Genomic DNA, 23782 nt, shown 5'->3' with positions numbered 1-23782 from the left:
AGAGCTTGGGTATTTGTTTCCCCCAAGTAATGAATGAAGCCGTGGTCTCTCCTCCCCTTTAGATAGAAAACATAAATTATGCTTACCTGATAAGTTCATTTGCATCGTGGGGAGGTGAGTCCACGGCTCCCGCCCGTCTCTCCGGTTGGCCGACCTAAATTTAGTTTATGTTCTTCTGGCACCATTTATACCCTGATATTTCTCCTACTGTTCCTTGTTCCCTCGACAGAATGACTGGGGAATGAGGGAAGTGGGGGAGGTATTTAAGCCTTTGGTTTGGGTGTCTGCCGCCTCCTGGTGGCCAGGTTCTTAATTCCCACAAGTAATGAATGAAGCCGTGGACGCTCCTCCACACAATGGAAATTAAATTATCAGGTAAGCATAATATGTTTTTTTTGCTTGGCTATGTGTGAACAAACTGAAGCTATACAGGGTGGTGCATAGTTGTGTGGGGGTACCCACTTGCTTAGGCTTTTGACTGATCTTATTAATTATACAGTTATACAGTAAACATATATATTTTGTGTGTAAGTATATAAATAAAGATTCTGCTTCAATGTATATCTTCTAAAACTGTACACTGTTAACTGTTTCCTCCAATGTATTATTGTTCATATTATCTATGCCTATATTACATTAAAGTGTTCATTCTTTTTTACTAGAATGAAGTGAATGCAATAAAATGGGATCCTACTGGTAATCTTCTAGCATCCTGTTCTGACGACATGACATTAAAGGTATGCCACTAAAACTGCATCATTTTTACGTGCTCAGTTTGTTAAAATTAAAGTATTTTCATAACGTTTAGCAAATTATTACCAACGGGACCTAGACATTTTTTTATTTTTTATTTGTTGCTTCTACAAAAAGTATCAGTCCCCTAACTACTGAGACATTCTCCCTTTGCTGAAGCCTTTTTTTCTTTCTTTCTTTTCCTTTCTTTTCCTTTCCTTTAAGCATGTTTTTCTTTGCATTATCAGTGCAAATAATACTTGTTCTTAGTATGGTCAGACTCAACCATCTGAAATGCATGCAAGAGATTTTCATGTTTTTTTTGTTTGTTTTTTTGGTTTTTTTTAAAGGATACCTGATAAATGGGAACATTATTTCTCCAACATTGGTGTGTCCGGTCCACGGCGTCATCCTTAATTGTGGGATATCTCTTCCCCAACAGGAAATGGCAAAGAGTCCCAGCAAAGCTGGCCATATAGTCCCTCCTAGGCTCCGCCCACCCCAGTCATTCTCTTTGACGTTGCATAGGCAACATCTCCACGGAGATGGTTAAGAGTTTTTTGGTGTTTAAATGTAGTTTTTTTATTCTTCTATCAAGTGTTTGTTATTTTAAAATAGTGCTGGTATGTACTATTTACTCTGAAACAGAAAAGGATGAAGATTTCTGTTTGTGAGAGGAAGACTATTTTAGCAGACAGTAACTAAAATCGATTGCTGTTTCCACATAGGACTGTTGAGATGAAGTAACTTCAGTTGGGGGAAACAGTTAGCAGACTTTTCTGCTTAAGGTATGACTAGCCATATTTCTAACAAGACCATGTAATGCTGGAAGGCTGTCATTTCCCCTCATGGGGACCGGTAAGCCATTTTCTTAGTCAAACAAACAGAATAAAGTGCTTAATATGGGCTATAAAACTGGTAGACACTTTTATGGGCTAAATCGATTGCTTTATTTGGGCATTTTATTCATGTTTATGCTGATATTTCACATTTATAAACTTGGGGAACGTTTATTAAACGGCAGGCACTATGTTAGACACCTTTTCCAGTCAGGGGGCCTTCCTAGTTGTAGGCAGAGCCTCATTTTCGCGCCATTACTGCGCAGTTGTTTTTTGAGAGGATCTGAAAGTTGCTGGAAAAGTTTCTAGAAGGCGTCACTTGGTATCGTATTCCCCTCTGGGCTTGGTTGGGTCTCAGCAAAGGCTATAGCTGGGACTGTATAGGGGTTAAATTTGTAAATGGCTCCGGTTCCGTTATTTTAAGGGTTAAAGCTCTGAAATTTGGTGTGCAATACTCTTAATGCTTTAAGACACTGTGGTGAAATTTTGGTAATTTTTGAACAATTCCTTCATACTTTTTCACATATTCAGTAATAAAGTGTTTCCTGTTTAAAATTTAAAGAGACAGTAACGGTTTTGTTTTAAAACGTTTTTTGTGCTTTATTGACAAGTTTAAGCCTGTTTAACATGTCTGTGCCTTCGGATAAGCTATGTTCTATATGTATGAAAGCCAATGTGTCTCCCCATTTAAATTTGTGTGATAATTGTGCCATAGCGTCCAAACAAAGTAAGGACAGTACTGCCACAGATAATGAAATTGCCCAAGATGATTCCTCAGATGAGGGGAGTAAACATGATACTACATCATCCCCTACTGTGTCTACACCAGTTTTGCCCACGCAGGAGGCCCCTAGTACATCTAGCGCGCCAATGCTTATTACCATGCAACAATTAACGGGTGTAATGGATAACTCCATAGCAAATATTTTATCCAAAATGCCTACATATCAGAGAAAGCGCGATTGCTCTGTTTTAAACACTGAAGAGCAGGGCGCTGAGGATAATTGTTCTGTCATACCCTCACACCAATCTGAAGTGGCCATGAGGGAGGTTTTGTCAGATGGGGAAATTTCAGATTCAGGAAAAATTTCTCAACAAGCTGAACCTGATGTTGTGACATTTAAATTTAAATTAGAGCATCTCTGCGCACTGCTTAAGGAGGTGTTATCTACTCTGGATGATTGTGACAACTTGGTCATTCCAGAGAAATTATGCAAGATGGACAAGTTCCTAGAGGTTCCGGTGCACCCCGACGCTTTTCCTATACCCAAGCGGGTGGCGGACATAGTGAAAAAGGAGTGGGATAAGCCCAGCATACCTTTTGTTCCCCCCCCTATATTTAAGAAATTATTTCCTATGGTCGACCCCAGAAAGGACTTATGGCAGTCCCTAAGGTCGAGGGGGCAGTTTCTACTCTAAACAAACGCACTACTATTCCTATCGAGGATAGTTGTGCTTTCAAAGATCCTATGGATAAAAAATTGGAGGGTTTGCTTTAAAAGATTTTTGTACAGCAAAGTTTTCTCCAACATAGGTGTGTCCGGTCCACGGCGTCATCCTTACTTGTGGGATATTCTCTTCCCCAACAGGAAATGGCAAAGAGCCCAGCAAAGCTGGTCACATGATCCCTCCTAGGCTCCGCCTACCCCAGTCATTCTCTTTGCCGTTGTACAGGCAACATCTCCACGGAGATGGCTTAGAGTTTTTTAGTGTTTAACTGTAGTTTTTATTATTCAATCAAGAGTTTGTTATTTTAAAATAGTGCTGGTATGTACTATTTACTCTGAAACAGAAAAGAGATGAAGATTTCTGTTTGTATGAGGAAAATGATTTTAGCAACCGTTACTAAAATCCATGGCTGTTCCACACAGGACTGTTGAGAGGAATTAACTTCAGTTGGGGGAACAGTGAGCAGTCTTTTGCTGCTTGAGGTATGACACATTCTAACAAGACGATGTAATGCTGGAAGCTGTCATTTTCCCTATGGGATCCGGTAAGCCATTTTTATTCAGACAGTAAATAAGGGCTTCACAAGGGCTTATTAAGACTGTAGACATTTTCTGGGCTAAATCGATTCATATATTACACATATTTAGCCTTGAGGAATCATTTAATCTGGGTATTTTTGTTAAATAATATCGTCAGGCACTGTTTTAGACATATTCTCTAGGGGCTTTCCCTAGTCATAGGCAGAGCCTCATTTTCGCGCCGGTATTGCGCACTTGTTTTCTTTCATGTAATTAACAAGAGTCCATGAGCTAGTGACGTATGGGATATACATTCCTACCAGGAGGGGCAAAGTTTCCCAAACCTTAAAATGCCTATAAATACACCCCTCACCACACCCACAAATCAGTTTTACAAACTTTGCCTCCAAGGGAGGTGGTGAAGTAAGTTTGTGCTAGATTCTACGTTGATATGCGCTCCGCAGCAAGTTGGAGCCCGGTTTTCCTCTCAGCGTGCAGTGAATGTCAGAGGGATGTGAAGAGAGTATTGCCTATTGAATGCAGTGATCTCCTTCTACGGGGTCTATTTCATAGGTTCTCTGTTATCGGTCGTAGAGATTCATCTCTTACCTCCCTTTTCAGATCGACGATATACTCTTATATTTACCATTTCCTCTACTGATTCTCGTTTCAGTACTGGTTTGGCTTTCTACAAACATGTAGATGAGTGTCCTGGGGTAAGTAAGTCTTATTTTCTGTGACACTCTAAGCTATGGTTGGGCACTTTATTTATAAAGTTCTAAATATATGTATTCAAACATTTATTTGCCTTGACTCAGAATGTTCAACTTTCCTTATTTCCAGACAGTCAGTTTCATATTTGGGATTATGCTTTAATTATCATATTTTTCTTACCTCAAAAATTTGACTTTTTTCCCTGTGGGCTGTTAGGCTCGCGGGGGCTGAAAATGCTTCATTTTATTGCGTCATTTTTGGCGCGGACTTTTTTGGCGCAAAAATTCATTTCCGTTTCCGGCGTCATACGTGTCGCCGGAAGTTGCGTCATTTTTTTGACGTTATTTTGCGCCAAAAGTGTCGGCGTTCCGGATGTAGCGTCATTTTTGGCGCCAAAAGCATTTAGGCGCCAAATAATGTGGGCGTCTTATTTGGCGCCAAAAAATATGGGCGTCGCTTTTGTCTCCACATTATTTCAGTCTCATTTTTCATTTGCTTCTGGTTGCTAGAAGCTTGATGTTTGGCATTTTTTTCCCATTCCTGAAACTGTCTTATAAGGAATTTGATCTATTTTGCTTTATATGTTGTTTTTTCTCTTACATATTGCAAGATGTCTCACGTTGCATCTGAGCCAGAAGATACTACAGGAAAACCTCTGCCTGCTGGATCTACCAAAGCTAAGTGTATCTGCTGTAAACTTTTGGTAGCTATTCCTCCAGCTGTTGTTTGTATTAAATGTCATGACAAACTTGTTAATGCAGATAATATTTCCTTTAGTGATGTACCATTGCCTGTTGCAGTTCCCTCAACATCTAAGGTGCAGAATGTTCCTGATAACATAAGAGATTTTGTTTCTGAATCCATAAAGAAGGCTTTGTCTGTTATTTCTCCTTCTAGTAAACGTAAAAAGTCTTTTAAATCTTCTCTCTCTACAGATGAATTTTTAAATGAACACCATCATTCTGATTCTTTGGACTCTTCTGGTTCAGAGGATTCTGTCTCAGAGATTGATGCTGATAAATCTTCATATTTATTTAAGATAGAATTTATTCGCTCTTTACTTAAAGAAGTACTAATTGCTTTAGAAATAGAGGATTCTAGTCCTCTTGATACTAATTCTATACGTTTGGATAAGGTTTTTAAAGCTCCTGCGGTTATTCCAGAAGTCTTTCCTGTTCCTAATGCTATTTCTGCAGTAATTGCTAAGGAATGGGATAGATTGGGTAATTCATTTACTCCTTCTAAACGTTTTAAGCAATTATATCCTGTTCCGCCTGACAGATTAGAATTTTGGGACAAAATCCCTAAAGTTGATGGGGCTATTTCTACCCTTGCTAAACGTACTACCATTCCTACATCAGATGGTACCTCGTTTAAGGATCCTTTAGATAGAAAAATTGAATCTTTTCTAAGAAAAGCTTATCTATGTTCAGGTAATCTTCTTAGACCTGCTATATCATTGGCTGATGTTGCTGCAGCTTCAACTTTTTGGTTGGAAACTCTAGCGCAACAAGTAACAAATCGTGATTCTCATGATATTATTATTCTTCTCCAGCATGCTAATAATTTCATCTGTGATGCCATTTTTGATATTATTAGAGTTGATGTTAGATTTATGTCTCTGGCTATCTTAGCCAGAAGAGCTTTATGGCTTAAGACTTGGAATGCTGATATGGCTTCTAAATCAACTCTACTTTCCATTTCTTTCCAGGGAAACAAATTATTTGGTTCTCAGTTGGATTCTATTATTTCAACTGTTACTGGTGGGAAAGGAACTTTTTTACCACAGGATAAAAAGTCTAAAGGTAAAAACAGGGCTAACAATCGTTTTCGTTCCTTTCGTTTCAACAAAGAACAAAAGCCTGATCCTTCGTCCTCAGGAGCAGTTTCAGTTTGGAAACCATCCCCAGTCTGGAATAAATCCAAGCCTGCTAGAAAGGCAAAGCCTGCTTCTAAGTTCACATGAAGGTACGGCCCTCATTCCAGTTCAGCTGGTAGGGGGCAGGTTACGTTTTTTCAAAGAAATTTGGATCAGTTCTGTTCACAATCTTTGGATTCAGAACATTGTTTCAGAAGGGTACAGAATTGGTTTCAAGATGAGACCTCCTGCAAAGAGATTTTTTCTTTCCCATGTCCCAGTAAATCCAGTGAAAGCTCAAGCATTTCTGAATTGTGTTTCAGATCTAGAATTGGCTGGAGTAATTATGCCAGTTCCAGTTCCGGAACAGGGGATGGGGTTTTATTCAAATCTCTTCATTGTACCAAAGAAGGAGAATTCCTTCAGACCAGTTCTGGATCTAAAATTATTGAATCGTTATGTAAGGATACCAACGTTCAAGATGGTAACTGTAAGGACTATATTGCCTTTTGTTCAGCAAGGGAATTATATGTCCACAATAGATTTACAGGATGCATATCTGCATATTCCGATTCATCCAGATCATTATCAGTTCCTGAGATTCTCTTTTCTAGACAAGCATTACCAATTTGTGGCTCTACCGTTTGGCCTTGCTACAGCTCCAAGAATTTTCACAAAGATTCTCGGTGCCCTTCTGTCTGTAATCAGAGAACAGGGTATTGTGGTATTTCCTTATTTGGACGATATCTTGGTACTTGCTCCGTCTTTACATTTAGCAGAGTCTCATACGAATCGACTTGTGTTGTTTCTTCAAGATCATGGTTGGAGGATCAATTTACCAAAAAGTTCTTTGATCCCTCAAACAAGGGTAACCTTTCTGGGTTTCCAGATAGATTCAGTGTCCATGACTTTGTCTTTAACAGACAAGAGACGTCTAAAATTGATTACAGCCTGTCGAAACCTTCAGTCTCAATCATTCCCTTCGGTAGCCTTATGCATGGAAATTCTAGGTCTTATGACTGCTGCATCGGACGCGATCCCCTTTGCTCGTTTTCACATGCGACCTCTTCAGCTCTGTATGCTGAACCAATGGTGCAGGGATTACACGAAGATATATCAATTAATATCTTTAAAACCGATTGTTCGGCACTCTCTGACGTGGTGGACAGATCACCATCGTTTAATTCAGGGGGCTTCTTTTGTTCTTCCGACCTGGACTGTAATTTCAACAGATGCAAGTCTCACAGGTTGGGGAGCTGTGTGGGGATCTCTGACGGCACAAGGAGTTTGGGAATCTCAGGAGGTGAGATTACCGATCAATATCTTGGAACTCCGTGCAGTTTTCAGAGCTCTTCAGTTTTGGCCTCTTCTGAAGAGAGAATCGTTCATTTGTTTTCAGACAGACAATGTCACAACTGTGGCATACATCAATCATCAAGGAGGGACTCACAGTCCTCTGGCTATGAAAGAAGTATCTCGAATTTTGGTTTGGGCGGAATCCAGCTCCTGTCTAATCTCTGCGGTTCATATCCCAGGTGTAGACAATTGGGAAGCGGATTATCTCAGTCGCCAAACGTTGCATCCGGGCGAATGGTCTCTTCACCCAGAGGTATTTCTTCAGATTGTTCAAATGTGGGGGCTCCCAGAGATAGATCTGATGGCCTCTCATCTAAACAAGAAACTTCCCAGGTATCTGTCCAGATCCCGGGATCCTCAGGCGGAGGCAGTGGATGCATTATCACTTCCTTGGAAGTATCATCCTGCCTATATCTTTCCGCCTCTAGTTCTTCTTCCAAGAGTAATCTCCAAGATTCTGAGGGAATGCTCGTTTGTTCTGCTAATAGCTCCGGCATGGCCTCACAGGTTTTGGTATGCGGATCTTGTCCGGATGGCATCTTGCCAACCATGGACTCTTCCGTTAAGACCAGACCTTCTGTCTCAAGGTCCTTTTTTCCATCCGGATCTGAAATCCTTAAATTTAAAGGTATGGAGATTGAACGCTTGATTCTTGGTCATAGAGGTTTCTCTGACTCCGTGATTAATACTATGTTACAGGCTCGTAAATCTGTATCTCGAGAGATATATTATAGAGTCTGGAAGACTTATATTTCTTGGTGTCTTTCTCATCATTTTTCTTGGCATTCTTTTAGAATACCGAGAATTTTACAGTTTCTTCAGGATGGTTTAGATAAGGGTTTGTCCGCGAGTTCTTTGAAAGGACAAATCTCCGCTCTTTCTGTTCTTTTTCACAGAAAGATTGCTATTCTTCCTGATATTCATTGTTTTGTACAAGCTTTGGTTCGTATAAAACCTGTCATTAAGTCAATTTCTCCTCCATGGAGTTTGAATTTGGTTTTGGGAGCTCTTCAAGCTCCTCCGTTTGAACCTATGCATTCATTGGACATTAAATTACTTTCTTGGAAAGTTTTGTTCCTTTTGGCCATCTCTTCTGCTAGAAGAGTTTCTGAATTATCTGCTCTTTCGTGTGAGTCTCCTTTTCTGATTTTTCATCAGGATAAGGCGGTGTTGCGAACTTCTTTTGAATTTTTACCTAAAGTTGTGAATTCCAACAACATTAGTAGAGAAATTGTGGTTCCTTCATTATGTCCTAATCCTAAGAATTCTAAGGAGAAATCATTGCATTCTTTGGATGTTGTTAGAGCTTTGAAATATTATGTTGAAGCTACGAAATCTTTCCGTAAGACTTCTAGTCTATTTGTTATCTTTTCCGGTTCTAGGAAAGGCCAGAAAGCTTCTGCCATTTCTTTGGCATCTTGGTTGAAATCTTTAATTCATCTTGCCTATGTTGAGTCGGGTAAAATTCCGCCTCAAAGAATTACAGCTCATTCTACTAGGTCAGTTTCTACTTCCTGGGCGTTTAGGAATGAAGCTTCGGTTGACCAGATCTGCAAAGCAGCAACTTGGTCCTCTTTGCATACTTTTACTAAATTCTACCATTTTGATGTATTTTCTTCTTCTGAAGCAGTTTTTGGTAGAAAAGTTCTTCAGGCAGCGGTTTCAGTCTGAATCTTCTGCTTATGTTTTTTGTTAAACTTTATTTTGGGTGTGGATTATTTTCAGCAGGAATTGGCTGTCTTTATTTTATCCCTCCCTCTCTAGTGACTCTTGTGTGGAAAGATCCACATCTTGGGTAGTCATTATCCCATACGTCACTAGCTCATGGACTCTTGTTAATTACATGAAAGAAAACATAATTTATGTAAGAACTTACCTGATAAATTCATTTCTTTCATATTAACAAGAGTCCATGAGGCCCACCCTTTTTTGTGGTGGTTATGATTTTTTTGTATAAAGCACAATTATTCCAATTCCTTATTTTATATGCTTCGCACTTTTTTTCTTATCACCCCACTTCTTGGCTATTCGTTAAACTGATTTGTGGGTGTGGTGAGGGGTGTATTTATAGGCATTTTAAGGTTTGGGAAACTTTGCCCCTCCTGGTAGGAATGTATATCCCATACGTCACTAGCTCATGGACTCTTGTTAATATGAAAGAAATGAATTTATCAGGTAAGTTCTTACATAAATTATGTTTTTGAGCAGCATGGCATGCAGTCGCATGTGTGAGGAGCTCTGATACATAGAAAAGACTTTCTGAAGGCGTCATTTGGTATCGTATTCCCCTTTCGGCTTGGTTGGGTCTCAGCAAAGCAGATACCAGGGACTGTAAAGGGGTTAAAGTTAAAAACGGCTCCGGTTCCGTTATTTTAAGGGTTAAAGCTTCCAAATTTGGTGTGCAATACTTTCAAGGCTTTAAGACACTGTGGTGAAATTTTGGTGAATTTTGAACAATTCCTTCATACTTTTTCGCAATTGCAGTAATAAAGTGTGTTCAGTTTAAAATTTAAAGTGACAGTAACGGTTTTATTTTAAAACGTTTTTTGTACTTTGTTATCAAGTTTATGCCTGTTTAACATGTCTGAACTACCAGATAGACTGTGTTCTGAATGTGGGGAAGCCAAGGTTCCTTCTCATTTAAATAAATTTACCACAAAATATGGAAAAAATATATCTGTTGGTGTGAATCTAAAGGATTCCCTTGGGACAAGGTAAAGATTCCTAAGATTCTATCCTTTCTTCAAGAAGGATTGGAGAAAGGATTATCTGCAAGTTCCTTGAAGGGACAGATTTCTGCCTTGTCTGTGTTACTTCACAAAAAACTGGCAGCTGTGCCAGATGTTCAAGCCTTTGTTCAGGCTCTGGTTAGAATCAAGCCTGTTTACAAACCTTTGACTCCTCCTTGGAGTCTCAACTTAGTTCTTTCAGTTCTTCAGGGGGTTCCGTTTGAACCCTTACATTCCGTTGATATTAAGTTATTATCTTGGAAAGTTTTGTTTTTGGTTGCAATTTGTTCTGCTAGAAGAGTTTCAGAATTATCTGCTCTGCAGTGTTCTCCTTATCTGGTGTTCCATGCAGATAAGGTGGTTTTACGTACTAAACCTGGTTTTCTTCCAAAAGTTGTTTCTAACAAAAACATTAACCAGGAGATAGTCGTGCCTTCTTTGTGTCCGAAACCAGTTTCGAAGAAGGAACGTTTGTTGCACAATTTGGATGTTGTTCGCGCTCTAAAATTCTATTTAGATGCTACAAAGGATTTTAGACAAACATCTTCCTTGTTTGTTGTTTATTCTGGTAAAAGGAGAGGTCAAAAAGCAACTTCTACTTCTCTCTCTTTTTGGATTAAAAGCATCATCAGATTGGCTTACGAGACTGCCAGACGGCAGCCTCCTGAAAGAATCACAGCTCATTCCACTAGGGCTGTGGCTTCCACATGGGCCTTCAAGAACGAGGCTTCTGTTGATCAGATATGTAGGGCATCGACTTGGTCTTCACTGCACACTTTTACCAAATTTTACAAGTTTGATACTTTTGCTTCTTCTGAGGCTATTTTTGGGAGAAAGGTTTTGCAAGCCGTGGTGCCTTCCATTTAGGTGACCTGATTTGCTCCCTCCCTTCATCCGTGTCCTAAAGCTTTGGTATTGGTTCCCACAAGTAAGGATGACGCCGTGGACCGGACACACCTATGTTGGAGAAAACAGAATTTATGTTTACCTGATAAATTACTTTCTCCAACGGTGTGTCCGGTCCACGGCCCGCCCTGGTTTTTTAATCAGGTCTGATAATTTATTTTCTTTAACTACAGTCACCACGGTATCATATGGTTTCTCCTATGCAAATATTCCTCCTTAACGTCGGTCGAATGACTGGGGTAGGCGGAGCCTAGGAGGGATCATGTGACCAGCTTTGCTGGGCTCTTTGCCATTTCCTGTTGGGGAAGAGAATATCCCACAAGTAAGGATGACGCCGTGGACCGGACACACCGTTGGAGAAAGTAATTTATCAGGTAAACATAAATTCTGTTACCTTCTACAACCCATTTCGTGCATTGTTCCTGTCACTACAGCAGCGTGGTTCTGGTTCAAGGAACTAGAAAACTCGCTTAGTAGAGAGACTCCATATGAGGAGGTTATGGACAGAGTTCACGCACTTAAGTTGGCTAACTCTTATTTTAGATGCCGCTTTGCAATTAGCTAGATTAGCTGCGAAAAATTCAGGGTTTGCAATCGTGGCGCGCAGAGCGCTTTGGCTAAAGTCTTGGTCAGCGGATGTGTCATCCAAGACAAAATTGCTTAACATCCCTTTCAAAGGTAAAACTCTATTTGGACCAGAATTGAAAGAGATTATTTCAGACATCACGCCCTTCCACAAGATAGGCCTTTCAAGGCCAAGAATAAGTCTAATTGTCGTTCCTTTCGCAATTTCAGGAACGGACCGGCCTCTAATTCTGCATCTTCTAAGCAAGAGGGTAATGCCTCACAACCCAAACCAGCCTGGAAACCGATGCAAGGCTGGAACAAGGGTAAGCAGGCCAAGAAGCCTGCTGCTGCTAACAAAACAGCATGAAGGAGTAGCCCCCGATCCGGGACCGGATCTAGTAGGGGGCAGACTCTCTCTCTTTGCTCAGGCTTGGGCAAGAGATGTTCAGGATCCCTGGGCGCTAGAAATAGTTTCTCAGGGTTATCTCCTGGAATTCAGGGAACTACCCCCAAGGGGAAGGTTCCACATATCTCACTTATCCTCAAACCAAATAAAGAGACAGGCGTTCTTACATTGTGTAGAAGACCTGTTAAAGATGGGAGTGATACACCCAGTTCCAATAAAGGAACAGGGAATGGGATTTTATTCCAATCTGTTCGTAGTTCCCAAAAAAGAGGGAACTTTCAGACCAATTTTGGATTTGAAGATCCTAAACAAATTTCTCAGGGTACCATCGTTCAAGATGGAAACCATTCGAACGATTCTACCCACTATCCAGGAAGGTCAATTTATGACTACCGTGGATCTAAAGGATGCGTACCTACATATTCCTATCCACAAAGAACATCATCAGTTCCTAAGGTTTGCCTTTCTGGACAAACATTACCAGTTTGTGGCCCTCCCATTCGGGTTAGCCACTGCTCCAAGGATTTTCACAAAGGTACTAGGTTCCCTTCTAGCGGTTCTAAGACCGAGGGGAATTGCAGTAGTACCTTACTTGGACGACATTCTAATACAAGCGTCGTCCCTATCAAAGGCAAAGGCTCATACAGACATTGTTCTGGCCTTTCTCAGATCACACGGATGGAAGGTGAACATAGAAAAGAGTTCTCTGTCTCCGTCAACAAGAGTTCCCTTCTTGGGAACAATAATTCCTTAGAAATGAGGATTGTTCTGACAGAGGTCAGAAAGTCAAAACTTCTAAGCACTTGTCAAGTTCTTCATTCTGTTCCACGTCCTTCCATAGCGCAGTGCATGGAAGTAGTAGGGTTGATGGTTGCAGCAATGGACATAGTTCCTTTTGCACAAATTCATCTAAGACCATTACAACTGTGCATGCTCAAACAGTGGAATGGGGACTATACAGACTTGTCTCCAATGATTCAAGTAGATCAGAAGACCAGAGATTCACTCCGTTGGTGGCTGACCCTGGACCATCTGTCCCAGGGAATGAGCTTCCGTAGACCAGAGTGGGTCATTGTCACGACCGACGCCAGTCTAGTGGGCTGGGGCGCGGTCTGGGAATCCCTGAAAGCTCAGGGTCTATGGTCTCGGGAAGAGTCTCTTCTCCCGATAAACATTCTGGAACTGAGAGCGATATTCAATGCTCTCAGGGCTTGGCCTCAACTAGCAAAGGCCAGATTCATAAGGTTCCAATCAGACAACATGACGACCGTTGCGTATATCAATCATCAGGGGGGAACAAGGAGTTCCCTGGCGATGAAAGAAGTGACCAAAATAATTCAATGGGCGGAGGATCACTCCTGCCACCTGTCTGCGATCCACATCCCAGGTGTGGAAAACTGGGAGGCGGATTTTCTGAGTCGTCAGACATTCCATCCGGGGGAGTGGGAACTCCATCCGGAGATCTTTGCCCAAATAACTCAATTATGGGGCATTCCAGACATGGATCTGATGGCGTCTCGTCAGAACTTCAAGGTTCCTTGCTACGGGTCCAGATCCAGGGATCCCAAGGCGACTCTAGTAGATGCACTAGTAGCACCTTGGACCTTCAACCTAGCTTATGTATTTCCACCGTTTCCTCTCATTCCCAGGCTGGTAGCCAGGATCAATCAGGAGAGGGCCTCGGTGATATTGATAGCTCCTGCGTGGCCACGCAGGACTTGGTATGCAGACCTGGTGAATATGTCATCGGTTCCACCATGGAAGCTACCTTTGAGACAGGACCTTCTTGTTCAGGGTCCATTCGAACATCCAAATCTGGTCTCCCTCCAGCTGACGGCTTGGAGATTGAACGCTTGATTCTATCGAAGCGTGGGTTTTCAGATTCTGTGATAGATACTCTGGTTCAGGCCAGGAAACCGGTAACTAGAAAGATTTACCATAAAATATGGAAAAGATATATCTGTTGGTGTGAATCCAAAGGATTCCCATGGAATAAGATAACAATTCCTAAGATTCTCTCCTTTCTACAAGAAGGTTTGGAGAAAGGATTATCTGCAAGTTCTCTAAAGGGACAGATCTTCAAGCATTTGTTCAGGCTCTGGTTAGGATCAAGCCTGTTTACAGACCTTTGACTCCTCCCTGGAGTCTAAATCTAGTTCTTTCAGTTCTTCAAGGGGTTCCGTTTGAACCTTTACATTCCATAGATATGAAGTTACTATCTTGGAAAGTTTTGTTTTTGGTTGCAATTTCTCTGCTAGAAGAGTTTCAGAGTTATCTGCTCTGCAGTGTTCTCCGCCCTATCTGGTGTTCCATGCAGATAAGGTGGTTTTGCGTACTAAGCCTGGTTTTCTTCCAAAGGTTGTTTCTAACAAAAATATTAACCAGGAGATAGTTGTACCTTCTTTATGTCCGAATCCAGTTTCAAAGAAGGAACGTTTGTTACACAATTTGGACGTAGTCCGTGCTCTAAAATTCTATTTAGAGGCTACAAAAGATTTCAGACAAACATCTTCTTTGTTTGTTGTTTATTCTGGTAAAAGGAGAGGTCAAAAAGCGACTTCTACCTCTTTCCTTTTGGCTTAAAAGCATCATCCGATTGGCTTATGAGACTGCCGGACGGCAGCCTCCTGAAAGAATCACAGCTCACTCCACTAGGGCTGTGGCTTCCACATGGGCCTTCAAGAACGAGGCTTCTGTTGACCAGATATGTAAGGCAGCGACTTGGTCTTCACTGCACACTTTTGCCAAATTTTACAAATTTGATACTTTTGCTTCTTCGGAGGCTATTTTTGGGAGAAAGGTTTTGCAAGCCGTGGTGCCTTCCGTTTAGGTAACCTGATTTGCTCCCTCCCTTCATCCGTGTCCTAAAGCTTTGGTATTGGTTCCCACAAGTAAGGATGACGCCGTGGACCGGACACACCAATGTTGGAGAAAACAGAATTTATGCTTACCTGATAAATTACTTTCTCCAACGGTGTGTCCGGTCCACGGCCCGCCCTGGTTTTTTAATCAGGTCTGATTAATTATTTTCTCTAACTACAGACACCACGGTACCATATTGTTTCTCCTATATATTTCCTCCTGTCCGTCGGTCGAATGACTGGGGTGGGCGGAGCCTAGGAGGGACTATATGGCCAGCTTTGCTGGGACTCTTTGCCATTTCCTGTTGGGGAAGAGATATCCCACAAGTTAGGATGACGCCGTGGACCGGACACACCGTTGGAGAAAGTAATTTATCAGGTAAGCATAAATTCTGTTTTTCTATTTGTTGAAAGCAAACACTTTATGGTTTACTTTTTGACAAAGCAAGAGAGAAAAAAAAACTCCTTTTTTAAATTATTTTATGTAGCAACATGAACAATTATTCCAACATTGTTCCTTAAAAGCAAATATATAGCGTACACCTGCAGACGGGCAGTCTTTTTGTCATCACTTTTTTAACATATATTTTTCTAAATAAGTAGTACAGGAATTTAAAAAAAAAAAAAACATCATTAAGTATGCATAAAATAATACAAATAATAAAACCTCTTCCTATAAAATAATCAATTAGTTTGAAAGCTGCGCAAAATTTATTTTTAATGAAGGGTAGGCACACCTGAACAAAAGGTTGTTTTTTTTTTGTTTGTTTTTTTATTTTTTATTATTTTGTCATTCACATAGTATGAGGGAGTAGCAATGCATTACTTGGTAGCTAGTCAGGTGAGCCAATTACAAGTGGCAAATGTGTGCAGCCGCCAATCAACAACTAGCTGACAGTAATACTTGGCTGCTCCTTAGCCTTTCTATTTATGCTCAAGTATACCAAGTTTTATTTTATTCATTTAAGTTGTATTTATTTCTTTATTTTGAAATAGCTACTTTTTTACCTTTCGATGCTAAAGATTTTATTCAAATGGCTGGAGCAGTCCATGATCTAATGCATTAGTCTTGGACGTGGATAGCATGCTTGGCCTATGTTTGAAGGTACCAACTCTTAAAATGTGTTTATTTTTTTTTCTGGTGCCATTTTTCGGGGTTTGTTACTGAATCCCTGTATCTCGCTATACCCTATTAACACTTACAAACTGGAGAGAAAATACAGAGCCTGAGACACAACCTTTTAGAGACGTCTTCTCTTCCTACCCAATGTGTCTTTATTTTGTCCTCGGAACAGTAAAGATCAAGAACTTTAGACTGAAACTGTTCCATAGCCACACAACAGTTCTCATTTTTGCCTTTATTAAAATTAGGATACAATTTGTGGCTTCTGTTCACAAGTTTTTTTTTTCTAGCTATTAGGATTGTTTCCATCCTTGATTTTGTTGAAAGTCTTAGTATTATTTAAATCTCTGGAAGACTAACTTGTACTTCATAATGAGCTAAGCATAAATATGTTTACATTAAAAAAGGGACAGTAAAGTCAGAATTAAACTTTCATGATTCAGATAAAGCATGCAATTTTAAACAACTGTCTGTTCTTCAGTCTCACTCTACAGGCCTGAGTTCTCAGGCTACTTAGGTTCCTCAGACACAGCTTGAAGGTTCTAGAAGTCAGCCTACTGTGGTATGCTCCCCAAAAATTTTTCTCAAATGGATGTCTCAAATAAAATTGTCCTTGTGTCTCTGATTTTTTTCCTCTTTCTGCCAGATTTCTCACCCCAACTTCAGTCCGCTGTGTCGGCTGCTCTTGGTGCGTGACCAGCTTCTTGCAAAATAAAGGTTAAACATTACCCTTCTGATATCAGATCCATGGACTCTATTGGGTCCTCCAGTGAAAAACGTGCTCAAGTCTCGAATGAAGAATCGGCATTCTCCAGTTCGGAGGTTGAGCTATCCTCATCTGACTCCTCTATGGATGTTGATATGGAGAATGAGGATTTTACCTTTAGGTTAAAAATGGAACACCTTAGAAAAAAAAAATGGAACACCTTAGGTTCTTCCTACTTCCTTGTCTTCTTGGTTGAGGAATCTTATTCAGAGGGCTTACATAGAGGCAGGTCACCAGCCACCGAGACATACTCATTCCACCTGCTTGGTGCCTACTTCTTGGTCCTTTAGGAATGAGGCTTTGGTAGAACATATTTGCAAGGCTGCTACATGGTCTTCTCTTCATACTTTCACCAAATTTCACGTTTGATGTTTTTGCCTCTGCAGAGGCATCATTTGACAGGACGGTTCTTCAGGCGATGGTGTCTGCTAACTAGTAGCTGCCTTGTTTATTTGTCCCACCCTTCTTATTTGTTGACTACACAGCTTGGGTATAGTTTCCCATTTGTAAGTACAGGCTATGAACTACTGGGAGGGAAGTAGGAGGCATACATGAATGTTCTGGTTGGGGTGTCTTGTTCCTTCTGGTAGCCAGGTGTTGTATTTCCCTTTTGCAAGAATAGGAATTTGTCGACTCTCACTACCAGCAGAGAAAATAATTGATCAGGTAAGAATACATTTCTCTCATGTAATTGGCAAGAGTCCATGAGCTAGTGACGTATGGGATATACAATCCTACCAGGAGGGGCAAAGCTTCCCAAACCTCAAAATGCCTATAAATACACCCCTCACCACACCCACAATTCAGTTTTACAAACTTTGGTGGTGAAGCAAGTTTGTGCTAAGATTTCTATGTTGACATGCGCTTCTCAGCATTTTGAAGCTCGATTCCTCTGAGTACAGCGAATGTCAGAGGGATGTGAAGGGAGTATCACGTATTGAATGCAATGATTTTCCTAATGGAGGTCTATTTCATAGATTCTCTGTTATTGGTCGTAGAAATTCATCTCCTACCTCCCTTTTCAGATTGACGATATACTCTCATATACCATTACCTCTACGGATAACTGTTTCAGTACTGGTTTGGCTATCTGCTATATGTGGATGGGTGTCTTTTGGTAAGTATGTTTTTTATTACTTAAGACACCCCAGCTATGGTTTGGCACTTTATGCTTTTATATAAAGTTCTAAATATATGTATTGTACTTATATTTGCCATGAGTCAGGTTCATGTATTTCCTTGTGCAGACTGTCAGTTTCATATTTGGGGAAAATAAACATATTAAGAAATATTTTTTTTTACGTGGGGCTTTAGTCTTTTTTTCTGATTGACTAAATTTTTCTTACAAATTGCGGTCAGTACTAGGCTCGCGGGTGCGCCAAATGCTAGACTTTATTGCGTCATTCTTGGCGCGAGAATTTTTTTGGCGTGAAAGTACGTCCGTTGACGAAAGTTTGTCATTTCCGGCATTGTAGTTGACGCAGAGTCTTGCACATGGTTGCGTCGTTAGTGACTCGTGTCATTTCCGGATGTTGTTGGCGCCAAAAAACATATTCTCAGTTACGTTGTGCGTCATACTTGGCGCCAAATTTTTCATTTATTTATTACCCCATTGCTATTTGCCTCTTGCCTTTTTCTGTCAGAGGGCTATGCTGTTTGCATTTTTTCCCATTCCTGAAACTGTCATATAAGGAAATTGATCATTTTGCTTTATGTTGTTTTTTCCTTTTACATTTTGCAAGATGTCTCAATCTGATCCTGCCTCAGAAGTATCTGTTGGAAATTTGCTGCCTGACATCGGTTCTACCAAAGCTAAGTGCATTTGTTGTAAGATTGTGGAAATTATATCTCCGAATGTAATTTGTAATAGTTGTCATGATAGACTTTTACATGCAGAGAATGTATCCATCAGTAATATTACATTGCCAGTTGCAGTTCCTTCAACTTCTAATGTACATGATATACCTATGAATTTTTAAGAATTTGTTACTGATTCTATTCAGAAGGCTTTGTCTGCATTTCCGCCTTCTAATAAACGTAAAAGGTCTTTTAAAACTTCTCATAAAGTTGATGAAATTTCAAATGACCGACAACATAATGACTTATCCTCCTCTGATGAGGATCTCTCTGATTCAGAAGATCCTTCCTCAGATACTGACACTGACAAATCTACTTATTTGTTCAAAATAGAGTATATTCGTTCTTTGTCTTGACATTAAGACTAGTAAACGTTTAAATGCTGTTTTTAAACCTCCTGTGGTTACTCCAGAGGTTTTTCCTATTCCTGATGTTATTTCTGATATGATTTCTAAGGAATGGAATAAGCCAGGTACTCCTTTTATTCCTTCTTCAAGGTTTAAAAAATTGTATCCTTTACCAGTAATTTCTATAGAGTTTTGGGAAAAGATCCCCAAAGTTGATGGGGCTATTTCTACTCTTGCTAAACGTACCACTATTCCTATGGAAGATAGTACTTCTTTTAAAGATCCTTTAGATAGGAAACTTGAATCCTATCTAAGTAAAGCCTATTTATATTCAGGTCATCTTCTCAGGCCTGCAATTTCTTTGGCTGATGTTGCGGCTGCATCAACTATTTTGTTGGAGAATTTAGCGCAACAATAATTGGATTCTGACATATCTAGCATTGTTCACTTACTGCAACATGCTAATCATTTTATTTGTGATGCCATTTTTGATATTATCAAAATTGATGTTACATCCATGTCTTTAGCTATTTTAGCTAGAAGAGCTTTATGGCTTAAATCTTGGAATGCTGATATGACATCTAAGTCTAGATTATTATCTCTTTCTTTCCAAGGTAATAATTTATTTGGTTCTCAGTTAGATTCTATTATTTCAACTGTTACTGGAGGAAAGGGTTTTTTTCTGCCTCAGGATAAAAAAACCTAAGGGTAAATCTAAGGCTTCTAACTGATTTCGTTCCTTTCGTCAAAATAAGGAACAAAAATCTAATCCTTCCCCCAAGGAATCTGCTTCCAATTGGAAGCCTTCCTCAAATTGAAATAAATCCAAGCCTTTTAAGAAACCAAAGTCAGCCCCTAAGTCCGCATGAAGGTGCAATTCTCAGAGCTCTTCAGTTTTGGCCTCTGTTGAAGAGAGAACCGTTCATTTGTTTTCAGACAGACAATATCACAACTGTGGCATATGTAAATCATCAGGGTGGGACTCACAGTCCTCAAGCTATGAAAGAAGTATCTCTGATACTTGCTTGGGCAGAATCCAGCTCCTGTCTAATCTCTGCGGTGCATATCCCAGATGTAGACAATTGGGAGGCGGATTATCTCAGCCATCAGACTTTACATCCAGGGGAGTGGTCTCTCCATCCAGATGTGTTTTCTCAGATTGTTCAGATGTGGGGTCTTCCAGAGATAGATCTCATGGCCTCTCATCTAAACAAGAAACTGCCCAGATACCTGTCCAGATCCAGGGATGTTCAGGGGAAGCAGTGGATGCGCTGACACTTCTTTGGTGTTATCATCCTGCTTACATTTTCCCGCCTCTAGTTCTTCTTCCAAGAGTGATCTCCAAAATCATCATGGAACAATCGTTTGTGTTGCTGGTGGCTCCAGCATGGCCACACAGGTTTTGGTATGTGGATCTTGTTCGGATGTCCAGTTGCCAACCTTGGCCACTTCAGTTAAGGCCGGACCTACTGTCTCAAGGTCCATTTTTCCATCAGGATCTCAAATCATTAAATTTTAAGGTATGTAAATTGAACGCTTAGTGCTAAGTCATAGAGGTTTCTCTGACTCAGTGATTAATACTATGTTACAAGCTCGTAAATCTGTCTCTAGAAAGATTTATTATCAAGTTTGGAAGACTTACATTTCATGGTGTTCTTCTCATAAATTTTCTTGGCATTCTTTTAGAATTCCTAGAATTTTACAGTTTCTTCAGGATGGTTTTGGATAAAGGTTTGTCAGCAAGTTCCTTGAAGGGACAAATCTCTGCTCTTTCATTTTTATTTCACAGAAAGATTGCTAAACTTCCTGATATTCACTGTTTTGTACAGGCTTTAGTTTGTATTAAGCCTGTCATTAAATCAATTTCTCCTCCTTGGAGTCTTAATTTGGTTTTGAAGGCGTTACAGGCTCCTCCTTTTGAGCCTATGCATTCTTTGGACATTAAACTACTTTCTTGGAAAGTGTTGTTCCTTTTGGCTATCTCTTCTGCTAGAAGAGTTTCTGAGCTTTCTGCTCTTGTGAATCCCCTTTTCTGATTTTTTATCAGAAAAAGACTTCTTTTCAATTTTTACCTAAGGTTGTGAATTCTAACAACATTAGTAGAGAAATTTTTGTCCCTTCCTTTTGTCCTAATCCTAAGAATTCTTTGGATGTGGTAAGAGCTTTGAAATATTATGTTGAAGCTACTAAAGATTTCAGGAAAGGTCAGAAGGCTTCTGCTATTTCCTTGGCTTCATGGTTAAAGCTTTTGATTCATTCAGCTTATTTGGAGTCGGGTAAGACCCCGCCTCAGAGAATTACGGCTCATTCTTCTAGATCAGTCTCCACTTTGTGGGCTTTTAAGAATGAAGCTTCAGTTGATCAGATTTGCAAAGCAGCAACTTGGTCCTCTTGGCATACATTTACTAAATTCTACCGTTTTGATGTATTTGCTTCTTCAGAAGCAGTTTTTGGTAGAAAAGTTCTTCAGGCAGCTGTTTCAGTTTGATTCTTCTGCTGATGTTTTAAGTTTTCCTTGTCATTATAGAATAAACTTATAATTTGGGTTGTGCATTATTTTTTCAGCGGAAAATGGCTGTTTTTTATTTTATCCCTCCCTCTCTAGTGACTCTTGCGTGGAGTTCCACATCTTGGGTATTGATATCCCATACATCCCAAAGAAAACATAATTTATGTAAGAACTTACCTGATAAATTCATTTCTTTCATATTGGCAAGAGTCCATGAGGCCCACCCTTTTTTTTTTTTTTTGCACAATTATTTCCAAATTTGTTGATGCTTTTTACTTCTTTCTTTATCACCCCGCTACTTGGCTATTCGTTAAACTGAATTGTTGGTGTGGTGAGGGGTGTATTTATAGGCATTTTGAGGTTTGGGAAACTTTGCCCCTCCTGGTAGGATTGTATAGCCCATACGTCACTAGCTCATGGACTCTTGCCAATATGAAAGAAATGAATTTATCAGGTAAGTTCTTACATAAATTATGTTTTTGTTTTTCCTGCCCGCACGTGTGCTCATGGGTGTGCGCATCTGCATTTATTCATTTTGGGAAATAAGAACCTGGCCACCAGGAGGAGGCAAAGACAATCCAGCCAAAGGCTTAAATACTCCTCCCACTTCCCTCATCCCCCAGTCATTCTTTGCCTTTCGTCCCAGGAGGTTAGCAGAGAAGTGTCGAAAGTTTGTTTGTCTCTTATGGAGGGTAGTACTCTTCGACATGGGACAGGAGTTTTAAGTAATCCTATCAGTCTCTCAGTGAGGGCCTGGATGAAATTCCGGAGATGCAGAGACGGTCTTTCTGCGAAACCATCCCGACTCATGTTAACAACGCCACAAGCAATCGGCTTTGTCTAACTTCGCTACCTGCTTTCTTCTCTCAAGTCCATGGCGGAGGCGCTGCTACTATCCGTCACACTTGAAGGGCCGTGTTCCTGTTCCACGGCGTAGATTCTGTTAAATTCATTTCATTTTACTTCATCAGAATGTACTTTAATTCATTGTTTCCTGTAATTTGCTTTCTTGCGGGACCTATAAAAAATATAGGGTCTCACTGAGACTCCTTTGGTGTCTTGGAATCGAAGGTTAATATCTCCTGAGGGGGGATTATTGAACAGGGGGGGAGGTAATCCTGTTTATATGATTCAATCTGCTTATGTGTAGTGTTAACTGGGCTCCTGGCTTGGAACATAAAGGCTTTTTGGAAGTGACGCAACCTTATGGTTGCGCGCACTTTTTTGGACTGTACGGTTCACCTTGTGACTGGGCGTGTTTACGATCTGGTCTTCTATTTCCGCATTCCAGACCGTGTGGCGTCGAAAAAAATTCTGGTCTGCCAGTGTCTGGTTCATAGGAGGTGGTGAGTGCCCCAGCCATTGTGGGTGTCGGGTGCCATTTAAATTTTGTTTTCTTATAGTCCATATTATTATATTCTCTATCCCAGTGATTTGCAACCTTTTTTTGCCGTGGCACACTTTTTTATATTAAAAAAATCCTGCGGCACACCACCATCCCAAAATTTTACAAAATCACACATTGTAGCCTAATACAGGATATATATATATATATATATATATATATATATATATATATATATATAAACAGGAATATCCGTGATATTATATACCATGTATGCTATTATCTGTACAGAGATAATAGCATACAAGGAGATTTGCCTTTTAAACACACCCAGCTGTATTTTGATGCACTGATGGTATTTTTATTTTTGCACAATAAAATACTTGTTTTAATTTTTATACAAGCCTGGTGTTAGTGTGGCATTTCACTTGCAAGTAACCTAAGGGCTGTTTTAGCCTTTCTCCCCCTTCACTCCAGTTTCTTTCTTCTGAAAGTGACCCAGGCAAGGGTCACGGTTGGGACAACAAGAACCATAGGACATCACGACGGGGATTCCCTTGTACAGCCAGCTGGTTTGCTGTGAAAATACCAGCCTGTTCCTATAGGCACAATTGAGTGCCTTCACGTTTGTGAGTATCCTGTAGCTTGTTTCATTTGGATATTGTTGGTCCTTATTGATCTACACATGTGGCGCCTCTGTTTTTGTTGTCATCACAGCTGTCCATTTTATATATATATATATATATATATATATACATACACACACACACACTGTACTGTGCTGTCATGCCATGCCTCCTACAAACTAAACATGACATATAATGATTGCTTGTGAATGAATGTCAATGTCATGGTTGTAAATGATGCCTGATGAGCCTGTCACATACCTCCCAAAATTTG

At 40.2% G+C, this 23782-nt stretch overlaps 1 protein-coding gene across 1 annotated transcript in view; it reads left to right on the top strand.

Annotated features, from left to right (window-relative positions):
* Positions 1 to 23782, top strand: part of TBL1XR1 (TBL1X/Y related 1) — a 465261-nt gene that overhangs the window by 361746 nt on the left and 79733 nt on the right. Inside the window, exon 11 of the mRNA XM_053710155.1 lies at positions 663 to 737. Within this exon, the coding sequence (XP_053566130.1) occupies positions 663 to 737 (75 nt within the window). The remainder of the gene's footprint in view (positions 1 to 662; positions 738 to 23782) is intronic.

This window comes from Bombina bombina, chromosome 4 (assembly GCF_027579735.1).
Source record: "Bombina bombina isolate aBomBom1 chromosome 4, aBomBom1.pri, whole genome shotgun sequence".
In the NCBI taxonomy this organism is placed as follows: Eukaryota; Metazoa; Chordata; class Amphibia; order Anura; family Bombinatoridae; genus Bombina; species Bombina bombina.
This window is presented reverse-complemented; position numbering and strand designations above follow the sequence as displayed.